Raw genomic sequence first — 13912 nt, forward strand, 5'->3', positions numbered from 1 at the left:
AATCTACAATTGTTTAATTTGAGGCTTTTGGTGATCTTCTTGCTAAAGCAGATAACATAACTTCCTTAACAAGCCCTCACACTACTAAGTAGCATCATAAAACACTGTGATTTTAGAAATAATTTTTTTAATCTGAGTATCATTATTGCCCTGAGAGTTATCAAGTATCTTTGCTAGGTGTAGTTTGACCTCAGAAAGTTAGCATCTTACTTCATTTTGCAATCGCTGGAGTCGCCCTCTGCTGTTCATTCAAGAGAATACAGGTTTCAGTCACTTCTGCATTGGCTTCATTTTTATATATAGTCTATGATAATGTGTCACAATGATGATTTATATTTGTCTCAACTATCTTTGATCTGATAATGAATTTAAACAACTACAAGAGCCAAGACAAACTCTGTGAACCTGGGCCAGGTGTTGGGTGTAGAAACGTTTGTGCCAGAATTTACCTTCATCTGCTTGTCTCCAAAAGGTCATGTTATTTTTTCACTATGTAATCAAAGCTGCTGCTTTCGTTTCATAAAGCTGTGGCTGACTATTACACAGGCTTACTGGTATGTTTGCCCTCCCAATGGAAAATCAATAGGAAAAAACTACAGCAGTGGAATACAAAATAAAGATAAGCCCGACTCACACAGTTGCACACAAGCCAGGGCAAGTCTAAGTGACAACAATGTAATGATGCAATTTTTTCCTGAGCTGTAAAACAGCACAACCCAGATCAACACCTGTGAATGCTTGGACAAATCCTTCAGCCCTTCAGTGACTTGAATAAACATCCAGGCAAAATGGACTTAGACTTATACACTAACACACACACGCGCACACACCAACACACACACACGCACGCACAGATACGCACACAAGTTTTGGTACCTATTGCGGTGTGGCAGTGTTACAGTGTAGAGCAGTTCAGTTGGGAGAAGGTTTCCACACCGGAGACTGGAGGGTAGCAGAACTGAAGTAATACTGACAACGGCCTCCCAGTCCTCTGTCGACTACAGACACACACACACACACAGAGAGAGAGAGAGAGAGAGAGAGAGAGAGAGAGAGAGAGAGAGAGAGAGACTCAGTCAAACACACGCTTAGTTCAGAAGTCCTTCATTAATTAGCAACATGAGACTACATGAGAAAGTCACGTAGGTCACGTAGGTCATGTACCCCCACAGACCTCGGGTTCATAGCGGATCATGATGTCGTACTCCATGGCGTAGGGGATGTTGTCGATAGTGAAGACCAGGCCAGCACCGTCTTTGACGCGGGCGAACCCAGGTCCTGTCCATGTCACCATGTGGCTCGGAGAGTGCTCTCTGTGAACGGTCCTCACATCCGGCTGAGAGAGACAGAAAGAATTAACAAAGGTTTTACCATTTCTACTTTTTCCAATCTGTTCACATCACTGACTCTCTTTATTATAGGTTCATGGAAGTCTATAAAGCAGCTTTTATGAAGAGTCTGCTGAGTTACACGTACAATCAACAGTTTGAATGCTTTGAAATTGTAGGAACTAAACTTGACATGGTGACATTGTTTCTTGTTTCTTATAGTGTCTATCCTGGTTTTAAAATGTTACATATGAAGATAAATAAAACATTTGTGTGAGATTTACCACCAACAACCAAACATTATACGGTATCTCCATAGAGATGTGAAGCTATTTGTGAACCTGAGCAATGATCATGACTTTTGAGTAACATATAAGCACACCCATTTTTTCCTCTAGCTTGTTTGGACAATGCATGACTCATTCTTGACTCTGTCTCAGTGGAAACTAATTAACAACATTATATTACTCAATGACAGTGTTCATACTAACTATTTCCAAGTACTCTACTGGAGTATTTTAATTTATTGTTGCTTTTTATTTCTACTTCGAGTTTAATTTTGTTATGTAACTATTGGGAAATTAACTAGTTAACTATAGTAATTAAAACCAGTTTCGCCATGAGCAGATACAACATTAAAGGGGACATATTATGAAAATTCCACTTTTGTAGAGGGGGGGGGCTGAGGCACTCGAAACAGATCAATCTGAGGAGGGCTGTTTTAGACAGGGTAAACAGGTGCTGTTTTAAATGATCCTTGTGGTATTTTGACCAAAATATGTTACAGACATTTCATTAAGACCCCAAGGAACTGGTAAAATGGCATACGATGGGTCCTTTAGAATGTTTAGTATTTACAGTTAAAGAATGTCATATGTTTTACTGTATAATTAATCACAGTATCTGAATTATTAGTGTCGTCACCACTAGCAGGTATTAAAACTATTAATCAAAACTAGTGCAAATAATTTTGAGCTTTCCTTTTTAAAATCCGGCAGAAAAAATGGTTTTGGTATTTTGATAAACACTTTATGACACACGAACATTGATCTCCAGGATCTACGCTGGGATTGAACATCATGGGCCTCAGACTTTATATCGTCTCAGTGTTGGTGGTCCTGACTCCATCACTACACTCAATATACACTACATATTCAGCTTCAAACTTGACTAGATTGTGCTGACATAATTTACTTGACAAGCAAGAATTTAATTAGAGAAAGTAACCTCCAACTGCAGAGAGGTGCAAACAGCACATGACCACAAAACCTTGACCATGTCAGCCTTAGAAATGTTGCTCTCTATGAAAGTATTTCCTGTAGGCTGTTGTTAATTCTATGTATGATTCAATGCCTTATACCATTAAAAACAAAGGTTTCTAAAATAAACCTTGTAGGGAAACGTACTGAATACTTTCACCTCTACATGTTATTCAAATTAGAAATTGAAAGCTGTTTTCAGACATGTCCTTTCTCCTCAGTTTTCATTTCACACATGCACAACAGAGCGGGGGGTTCTCGGCACGGACTCGTTAACAACACCAACTACTTCTACACAGGTCTCAGGTGAGCATTGGGGAAGTGGGGAGAGGCAGGATGTATAGTATTAATAACACTGCTGAGATCATCTTTTTTGCGGCACAACGCACATCGGGTCTTATCACCATCTCTCTTTTTCAAACTGAAATATTGATATCACCTTTGTTTTTTTTCATACTGGTGTCTGTCGCGTGTTAGAAGCACCATTAACTCCCCCACTTCCTCACTGTGAATCCAGCGGCAGATCTCCAGTTGTGTTCTCAAATCAACTTCTGTGGACTTTTAGTTTTATACTAGCTGCAGGAACTGCGGGAGGCTCTCGCTCTGACATTTGCATTCATACACCTCTGGAGTTCAGTTCCTGTCTGAAAGCAACTCAAGTACCAACTTCAGTTATTAAGAGACATTCAACCCATGAGCCAATTAAGCCCATTTCAACCTGTGGTGAAGGGGCAGGAATCCAAAGCCAAGAAGGCTGAGAACCACTAGACTTCATTATTTATATCCACCTATCATCTACAACCTTCAGGACTGTTTTTGGAAAGACGTATTCTAACTTGGACGTTCTGTGTCTCATCAGCCATAAATTAAACCAATGTATCAATCAAAGTAAAAATCCCACTGTCTGTTGAAGCTGGCGGATCCGTCTCAGCGCCGCCCGATGCTGCTGCGAGTTGGGGATGCGGTGGTGGCGGCGGTGACGCCTCAGTTGGTTGCTGAGGTGCTGAACGCAGTCGGTCTCTGCCTGAGGACGAACTTTTCCCTGAAAGGAAGGAGGAGAGGAGAGGAGAGGACATGGTTTATATTTACTGATTTCTCATCCACAAGTGAAAATGACAACATGGAGCAGAGAGACTCATGCTGTGCTGAAATTACCAGAGTGTTGAAGAGGAACAAAAATGTGAGTGTGTTTTTCTGTGTGTGTCTTGTGTGTGCAAAGCAGCAATAATTAATTGAGACAGGATGGAATCTGTTCTTCTATCAGGTGTTTATTTTATTGGGTTTTTAGCTGTATAGTTTGAAGTCTGCACAGAAATGCAGGACTTTGACTCTGAAACTCTTCTTATGTCCCTCTACACATACACTCAATTTCCATCCAGTCTCAAGTTCACCCCCTGAAGAGCCAAAGACGTCAAAATGTCAAAGACACATCTCCTGTTTCTTAGGGTCTCGTGTCACTGTTTTTTCTAAACATTCTGAAGTCAGTACTTGTCTTTCTGTCAACATTCCTGTGGCAGTGATGTTGCAAGGCTAAGGGCTGCCTGAGCTTGCCCGGAGGGCTGGATGGGGGAAGTGGAGGGGCCAGAGGTGGGGAGGTCTATTATGAGTGAGGATGGAGGCGGGAGAAAGGTAGTGATAAAGACTGACAGAAAGAGGAAGGAATGTGAGAGAGCAGTGATGGCAGAGGATAGAAACAAGGATGGTGTGTCCAAATGCAGGTAAGATTAGTCAGTGACAGCAGGAAGAGGCTTGTCACAGTGTTGGGCTCTGTGTGGGATCATGGTGGATCATGGTCACCGTGAGTTAAAGGTGAAAGTGTGAGATTTGTGATATGTTCAATAATAATAAACTTGGACAATATACGACCAGTGCTGTGTAGCAGCGGTGGCTGGTACTTTTCAGCATAGGTGATATTCAGCAGCGAGTTTACTACAATAGGTGTGGCCACCACTACAACAATGAAAACTGTTCGCCCAGTTTGGGACTCTGCATACTGAGTTGAGCTTTACCAAACTTTAAACGATCAGTTGAAAAGCTCTTTGTGCTGCAGCAATGTTTTCAGAGTTCTGCAGTTGGTCTTTACTTGCTGCCGCTCAACCACTGCAGGTCACTTTTACAGTTTCTGAAAGAAAGCTGCAACCAGTAGTACCATAGGCCACACGAACAGCCCATTCCAAACAGGTAGGTTTACAACTACACTGCACTAGTATGATCCAAAATAAGCAGGCATAATTCCAACTTCTGTAATGAACTTGGTCTGAATCAAATCCAGACAAATCCAATATGTACGGGTCTTGTGCTGAGGATTCGGCTGATCATTGTGAACTGGCAGGTCACTATTCAAACTGGTAAAGAAATTTCATTTGAACAACATTATATAAGATAATATTATTATAAAGATGTGAATCATGAATAAATATGACATTATGTTACATCTGAATAGAAATAAATTAATCAAGCTAATCTGAATGGATCACTTCCTTATGTTTGACAGATATGTATAGACAGACATACAATTTGAGTGTGGGTTATTGAAATATAGTTCAGGTAAACTATAGACAAAACTATGCACAGAGATCTCCACCACAATGGAGAGACAATGTATGTTTTTTAAAAGTTAGGTTTTAAAAAGTGGGAGATGTCTTGTCCGTACTCAACAAACATGATTTTTCTTCATGCTCAACCTGCCTTGGTTTTGGAAGAATTTTGTAACATGTTCTGCTGCCATCCTTCTGAAACAGTCATAACATCACATTATCCAATGTCATCAGATAAATTGTTGGAACAGCCTGTACATTCTGTCTGAGCTACAAAACAGACAGAGGAAGATTATATCTACTGTGAAGGATGTTGAGGCATGTGTCTACGATATGAACCTATGTGGTCTGGGACCTGTTTCGTTCTTACTGGGATTCATACACTCTTGAACCCTGGCACGATACTCGAAGCTCTGTGTCCAATGACTGCAATGTGAACTGTTCTGATCGACACTGAACTGTACTGCTGTGCTCACCGGCAGCGCAGGGTCACTGGGGGAGTGTCCGGTGGCGTCTTCAGCCTCGTATTTGTAGTAGTCCAGGGGAGCACAGAAATAACCCGGCTGCACTTCTGAGCACTGTCGACCAATCAGATGTCTCCTGCAGTCACACTGGCCATTTTCCATCATGCACCTTAAGTTACAGAAAACGGTGAATTAAAAGTATATACATGTTTCAACATTTTTGTTCTTTTCTCCCTTTCTTTTCAGTCTTCACTCAGGAATAGATTGAACGATTCATACCCTCAATTCAAAGTTAATCAAAGTAAATTATACAATCAATTTCACACGATCTATAAGACATATCAAAAAGCATATATAATGAGCATATATAGCCTGACCAACCACGGCTGGGTCGCCTGGGTGAGGGAGTCTGATGTTAAAAGACCCAAAACACCCAATGACCCCAGCTTACATCACTGATGATGTGTTCAGGTGCGTCGGGAGATGAATTTCAATTATGATAAGGAACGTCTTCTGTCCGTACCTGTTGTTGAAGGCTCCACCAAAGTCACAATCACATTGTCTGCAGCCGGCCAGGTCGTAACTGAGCCCCCAGTATTCAGGCTGCAAGGAGGGAAAAAAGCCTCAACACCAGGATGTACAGTGACATGTGTGAAGCTCAGTTGACCTAGTAGAGTAAAACTGTATATTTCTTTATCACTACTTCCGGTCCACTCTAAAACCTTATCTTCTTTAAAGTCTGACAAGATTTCACCGGTCCGAAAAACTGGCTGATGCAACAGCTCATAAAATGATGAAAACAATATTATTTATGATAATAATTTCATTATTAAAATACGCAAAATGCATCTGCAAGTGCAACATTTAAAAACCTGACGGTTTGACGTTCCCTCATTTTCTTCCCTGAAAATACTATACAACTAACTCGATATACTGTTTTCTAATACTAATGTATGGCTTTGTGCAAAATCGTATGTTCTAAAATCTACAATTAGCCGCAGATTGAAAGGAGAGCAGCTGTTACTCACCAGACACTGGTTGCAGTAGCGTCCTGTGACATATCTTTTGCAGGAGCAGTCCCCACTGATCTGATCACAAGGAGCTCCCATCATAATGATACCACGAGGGTCACAGTTACAAGCTGATGGGAGAAACAAATGCATGCACGCATGAAAAAATGCATACTATAAATGTGTGTGGTTTCAGTGGCACACACACACACACAAATACATACGCTGGCAGCCAAGAGGGTCGTTCTGGCTGAGTCCGTAGTAGCCCTCTTTGCAGTCGTCGCAGCGCGTGCCTTTCACATTGGCTTTGCAGCGGCACTGTCCCGAGATCATCCCCATGTCTGGGTCGGTGTGACTGTCACACACACCCCCCTCCAGTGAGCCCACAGGGTCACAGTCACAGGCTGGAGGTCATGTAAAGGGGAGAAATAATGAGCAACAAAAACATCAGATAACAGCACTTACTACATGATACTTCATATGGTGAGAATACACTCATGTTACAAAACACAGCAGACGTGCACTTTTGGTACTTTCAATGATTGTCTACAATTTTCAAATGTAACAACATTATTATAATAGATTTTAAATGAAACCACATTTACTCTCATATTCATTTTAAACTAACAAATATAGCAAATGAAAATGTCTTTCGATAAGTTACATTTGTTTTGAAAGCTGTCTGACGATGATCTAGATGTTTACTGACTTGAAATCAAGTGTAGCGTGTCATCAATGTCACAAATGAATAACAATAATTATAGACATTCTCTGTAAACTATAAAGGTTTCTCAAACCTCTGCTAGATTTCTGTCTGGGGAAATTAAATACTAATGATCAATACTGGGTTTATTTAAGAAACCATTTACTTCTTCTAAAGTGCACAGTCCTGCAGAATATTGTTAAATGACTCACCAACACAAACCCGTGGATCCCTGATATCCCTGATTTGGTCTTGGAAGTAGAACGGTTTGCACATCTCACAGTTGCGTCCCATGGTGTTGTGCTGACAGTCATCGCACACTCCTCCGCTATAGTTAGCCGTGGCCAGATACACCGCCATGTCAAAGTGGCACTGGTTTGAGTGGCCGTTACAGTTACACTCTGGGGAAACAAGCAAGGAAAAAGATGACAAGTTTAATGTGAATGTAAGAAGGAACGACAAGTTTTTAAGAGTAGAGGAGCTTCTTTAAAGGCCATCAACTCGTCTCATTGTCTTTTAAAGCAGTAGACTTCCATGAACCGAGGAGACAATTCAATACAGCTTCTCAGGGAGGAGTTGCTTCTACAGGAGGCAGAGGCTTACAGTACAATAGCATTTTATCAGTATCTGAATGTTTATCAATTGAGCTTTCCGGACCACAACAGGATACATTGACAGTACATGTACAATTACAATACAAGAAGGTGTGTAATCAAAGAACTGCTACCTGCAGATATAACATACGTTTTTTGGGTTGACAGCAGGAAGAATTTAAAAGAACAGGAACTCCCCGCTTCTGTATTTTCCAACAGGAGTCTGTACTACCTTTGCTGGCAGCTGGCTTTCTGTGAGTGCCTATATATATGGGAGTGTGAGAGTGTGTGTGTGTGTGTGTGTGTGTGTGTGTGTGTGTGTGTGTGTGTGTGTGTGTGTGTGTGTGTCTCAGAGTAACAGTTGAACAATCCAGTAACAGGCAGTAGTATAAAAATGAATAAAAAATAAATCATTGTGTGTGTGTACATTACCTATGTTGTGGGGACCTAAACTGTTTACACATTATCTATTTTTAAAAAAACTCAAAAAAGTCCCCATAACATAAATCATGACATTGAAGGTGAAGACACCTTTAAAAGTTTAGGTAAAAGTTAAGAATTTTCATTTTTCGGAGAACTATCACTTTAAGGGTTAAGTAAGTAGTTGCTATAGTTTTGTTGTATGTGTGTGTGCGCTCCACCTCTGCATGTGTGCGGGTTCTCTGCCTCCGCTGGTCTCCATGGCAGGTCATGATGGAAGTCTTTGCAGCGCTCACAGTTCAGGCCCTCTGTATTATGCTTGCATACACAGCGACCGTGGATCTGTCCAATCAGAATGCAGCAAAAATGATAACTGAAAATGTTGAGGTAGGCAAATCCATGGTTTGGTTCACAACATTTTTTTTCTTGGGGGGTTAGTGAGTGCTTAAGAAAAAGCAGTGGAAAATGTATGGGTTTTATTAAATCACCAACAATTGAAACAGTAAAGAGAAGAATGCTTAAGAACACTTGGCCTTGACTTCACATAAATTAAGTACGGCAACAAACAATTACGAAACAGAAAAACAATTATGAAACTTCACAAACTCTGAAAAAGACAGAATACATAGCAGAACAGGCATCGTCAGCAGGGGCAGGAAGCTCTACAGAGGTAACTGTCTGCATTTCTTGGTCTTACAGTTTTTCTCCATTGCTTTGGATCATTTCACGAAACAGAAATGACATTCTCAGAGCTCTAAGTGCAAATGGCAAAATAGCCCATATGGTTCAGCACAACTACATAGATCACCTTCAAAAGGTCATATCTCACCCAAAACAGTTAATTCAAGTTTCAAAAGCAAATCATTTTCTCATATAAATAGTCAGTGCCCCCAAAATGAAAATTTCCTTCTCGATTGCTGTGGCTCATCTCTCAAAATAACATAGATGGTTCAGCAAAACTCCATAGCACACCTGCAAAAGGTCATATCTCTCCCAAAACAGCCAACTCATCAGTCAAAACTAAATCCTTCTCTCATACAAATAGTCAGTGCCCCCAAAATGAAAAGTCCCTTTGGCATTGTTTAAACACTACAGGTCAAAATGTTTAGATGTTTTGTCAGTATGGCAGTGGACCATTGAAATATCCCTCATGTGCACATTTCAATCTTGGCTCAGTCCTTGAATGGTCACTGAATGGTTACAGTAGATGTTTTCTTTCCAGAATATTATGTGTATCAAACAGAAAAAAGATTAATTCAAGGTTTCACATAAAATATGTTTATTGAACTCATACTGCCATGGAAATTGTTACAGTAATTGCCATACACCGTGCTTACAGTAACAGAAAATGTGTACAGCACAATATACTGTCAAACAATAAGCACATCAAAACTAAAATTTGGCATAGTGAGATATGACCTTTTGAAGGTGATCTATGTAGTTGTGCTGAACCATATGGGCTATTTTGCCAATTGCACTTAGAGCTCTGAGAATGTCATTTCTGTTTCGTGAAATGAGCCAAAGCAATTGAGAAAAACTGTAAACTTACTGTGTGATTGGTGATCAGATGTGTGAAACTCAACCTTGATTACTAAAGTTCTAGTTGCACCTGAAAATTAAGCCAATGATCCAAGATATCCTTATTACAGTATATACCATGATGTTTTTCATGGTATTATGTGCCTGTATGATTTTGACAGTAGAGTGAACTATTGTGCAGGTGATGATGTAAACAATGAAATTATGCCAACATGTTCTGCAGAGAACGACCACTTGACTGAGAAGCGACAGTCAGTTTTCACCAGCAATATATATTCAATTGGTAATTGGGCTAACTGAAGGCAATTGTACCTAACCGTTTGCAAAGGTGTTCTAAATCATTTGAAATTTGTGCAAGCTGTTGGAAATTGTACTTGTCATTGAAAGGATGTGCTAATACAATTGCAATTTGATTAAAGGAATGAGATATTCCAATCTGTTGTGAACCAGTGCCCAGTGGTTTGGAGGTTTGCACGTGTTGTTTTGAGAATGTCATTTCTGTTTCGTGAAATGACCCAAAGCAATGGAGAAAAACTGTAATTTAAGTCATCAGATGACAGCTTCTTGGCGAGTTCTTTACGATGTTGATGACGGCAAGACCACTTCCTGTCTTACACTCGTAAGTTTCAGTGTGCTTGTGTGCGTTTGTGAGATTGTGTTTGTGTGAGAGAAAGAGAGAGACGGAGATAAAGAGAGCCTGTTTTTTCATTAACTTTTATTATAATTACAGCCTTTTAGGTTTCTGGTATGAATACTTTATTTCCTTGTTAGAAATAGTCCTACGTACTTAAATAAATACCAGAACTATACAGTAAGAAGCCGTACATCTCTCTCTCTCTCTCTCTCTCTCTCTCTCTCTCTCTCTCTCTCTCTCTCTCTCCCTCTCTCTCTCTCTCTCTCTCTCACTCACTGACATTTATGGCCAGTTTCAAGGCAAACCCTATATAAGAACATAACGCCAGCAGTAGCAGCTTTGCTCCGGAACTGCAGCGTGTGGGGTTGGGCAGAAATATATCGCGACATGATACCCTGGACATTTAGATCACAATTTCGGTCTCGGTTTGAGGATCGTTAGAGCCCTAATAATTATAGTATTTGTTATGGACGTTTTCTGGAAGCTGGTGAAAGGAGAACTCAGGCATCAGCACAGCCTCCCCATCTATCTCCCTCTACTTGCATCACCCATTCTAACAGCACATCCATGAATGGCTAGTATTGCTGTCACTCTCTATGTTACATGTAGGTGTTCACATCCTATTGGATAGTTAAGTCATAAATCATATTGTGTCCTTAAGTCTTGCCACTGGTGAAATAGGCAAAAGAGTTGAAGTTGGTAAGAGTTGAAGTTGGTGCCTCTCTGTCTGGAGCATCTGAGTTAGATATGAAAGTCACTAAACGTAGACACTACAATGTACTGTTGGTGGGTCCTTTATCTATTACCTGAACTTTGCTACTGCTTAAAGAGAGAATGAGTATCTGTAGATTTAGACTGGCACTAATCTCCTCTACAAATATAATATGTAATATACATTATATACATAATATAAAGTGGCATATACAGTAATGTCTAAGAATCGTAAAAAATTTCTCAACAGTATATTAGTAAAAAATAACACTCTTTTTACACAGTCTGGTAACTCACCATGCCGTTTTCCCGGGCGTCAACCCCTGGCACTGGGGCGCACTCTGAGGCGTGACCATAACAGAAGCAGCTCCCTCTGACCACCAGCTCATAGAGGGCATAATAATATTTCTGCAGGACGTCAAAGCGTCGATCCAGCAGGTCGTCTCCCAGAGTGTTCAGCTTGGTAAAGTTGATTCGTAGGTTGGTGATTCGCAGAAGTTCTGTACAGAGAAAAAAGATACCAGTTAAATCTGATTGCTGTATTATTCAATTGACACATAGGCTATGGAATCTGTCAGAGATACACTTCGCTGAGCTTCTAATGACTGTAAATTTTCCATATTCTGAGTTTGAAAGTCCTCACTGACCTTGAATGTCCAAGCTGTATGGGTCTCTCACATGAATGGCAGGATCCAACACTTTATAAATAACCTTGAATAAAGAAGAGACATTTTCAGATGGAGAGATTGAGAGAAAAGCACTACAACACTGCTATAAGATACTGTATCCTAAACATTATCAGATTCCTGCCCACATTGAGAACCAGTTGGGTTGGAGCTTAGAACCACAGAAATGGGAGGAAAGCTGTAAAGTACAGAGTCTTATCCATCACATCTGTACCATCTCCTCCACCTTACCTCTCCATTAGTGGAGGGCTCAATGTCAGAGTAGCGTTCCTCGCAGATGATATCATTGATGTGGTGAAGGCCATTGGAAGAGATGCCAGGGAAGGTTCTGGTACAGTTGGAGGCGAAGTATCGGTAGGGGCGCCATGTACGCCCGAAATCAGCAGAACGCTCGATGATCATGGCTGCAGGTCGGAAGGTCTGAGGAGGAAAAGTGACAAAGAGAAAATAATATGGACTTAGTACTAACTAATGAATTAATTTCATCACATCAATCAGTAACATATGGACAGTAACATCAGAGAAAGATGACAGCAGCTTGTCAGGCTGATTTATCTGGACCTTTTGTTTCATGTTTGCTTTACTACAGATTCATGCCAAGTGCAGAGTGTACATAACCAACACAGCCTATGCTTCAGCATATTCAGAATTAGAGAAGCTGCAGGTTTGGTATGTTGTGATGTTTAACATGTTTATTAAAAATGTGCAATAAAATTGTGGAAGCAAAGGAAAGTAGAAGAAAATAAGTGTTTTGTATACAGCTTTTAAACCATTGTCGTCATGTCATGATATTTTATTCAAAACTTTTAATCCCCTAAACTAATAACAAAGACACACGTGTCACGGAAAGAGGTGTGCATCACTCAGTGATTTATATCATGATTATATACACATTTAATCCGACTTACAACAATTTTTTCGCTACTTTTATTAAATCTCTTTTTTTTCAAAACTATAGTGCAAAACTGCCAGGGATCGGCTACATTGTTCTTTTATTACGAGTCAAAATTCTGGAGGATTTTAGACAAAATTTCACATTGGCAAAAACACACGCATGCAGGCACTCACGTACCCATGCAAAAAACGTCCACTTACCTTAAACTTCATGATAAGGTGTGTGAAGTGGAACTCGGCCTCAAGGTTCAGTCTGATGCCCACGCTCTCCTGTCCTGTGGAGGATATAACTTTTTTAATACAATTTACAATGTACAATTTATGTAGAGGTATTATCTCCTAAAGTCACTGTCTACTTTTTTTTTTTTTTTTTTTTTTTTTTTTTTTTTTATTTTAAATATGTTTATTGAAGTTTTCAGTTTTTAGAACAGACAGTGCATACAAACACATATAACATACAGAACAAAGCACATCAAAATTAGTAGCCGCGGTCCATGGTCAAAACATAAATATTAAGTAAAAGGATCAGAAGTTTTGTCAAGTGAATGTCAGAGTACAATAAAAAAGAAAAATACACATACATATGCATAGTAAAGCACTATAGAGCGGCCTACCCATTAAAGAATCCTAGTACAGGGTCCCAAATCTTATCAAACACATCTCCTCTATCATCGTTATAGTATCTCAGTCGCTCCAAATGCAGTGTGTTAGACATTTCTCCTAACCACAGGTCGTATGTAGGCACAGAGTCCAACTTCCACACACGTAATATCAATTTCTTGGCAAGCACCATCCCAAATTCAATAGCCTTCTTCTCGTATTTATTAATAAAAGACAAGGGACTTGTAGCTCCCAGAATTGCCACAAGTGGGTCAGGTTCCAAACGTTTCCCAAAAGCCTCAGAGAAGCATTGAAAAATACTTTTCCAATATGAATGGAGTTTGCTACATAACCAAAATGAGTGTGCTAAATTACCTATCATGGACTTACATTGATTACAGACAGGTGAGACATTAGGGTAAAATTTGTTTAGCTTCTCCAGGGAATAATAAAGTCTGTGGACTGTTTTAAACTGTATAAGATTGTGTCTAACATTAACTGAACATCTGTGCACATTCCGCAAACATTCATCCC

General features: G+C 40.0%; 1 protein-coding gene across 7 annotated transcripts in view; it reads right to left on the reverse strand.

Annotated features, from left to right (window-relative positions):
* lamb2l (laminin, beta 2-like) overlaps nt 1–13912 on the reverse strand; it is a 55713-nt gene that overhangs the window by 11638 nt on the left and 30163 nt on the right. For all 7 annotated transcript variants that reach the window (XM_053425109.1, XM_053425106.1, XM_053425108.1 and 4 more), the window contains 13 exons: nt 12980–13053; nt 12116–12304; nt 11846–11909; nt 11496–11698; nt 8536–8656; nt 7514–7702; nt 6823–7002; nt 6617–6729; nt 6112–6191; nt 5601–5757; nt 3489–3629; nt 1175–1336; nt 877–998 (listed from right to left, as the gene is read on the reverse strand). In XM_053425109.1, the coding sequence (XP_053281084.1) occupies nt 877–998; nt 1175–1336; nt 3489–3629; nt 5601–5757; nt 6112–6191; nt 6617–6729; nt 6823–7002; nt 7514–7702; nt 8536–8656; nt 11496–11698; nt 11846–11909; nt 12116–12304; nt 12980–13053 (1795 nt within the window). The remainder of the gene's footprint in view (nt 1–876; nt 999–1174; nt 1337–3488; nt 3630–5600; nt 5758–6111; nt 6192–6616; nt 6730–6822; nt 7003–7513; nt 7703–8535; nt 8657–11495; nt 11699–11845; nt 11910–12115; nt 12305–12979; nt 13054–13912) is intronic.

This window comes from Pleuronectes platessa, chromosome 6 (genome assembly GCF_947347685.1).
Source record: "Pleuronectes platessa chromosome 6, fPlePla1.1, whole genome shotgun sequence".
Classification (NCBI taxonomy): Eukaryota; Metazoa; Chordata; class Actinopteri; order Pleuronectiformes; family Pleuronectidae; genus Pleuronectes; species Pleuronectes platessa.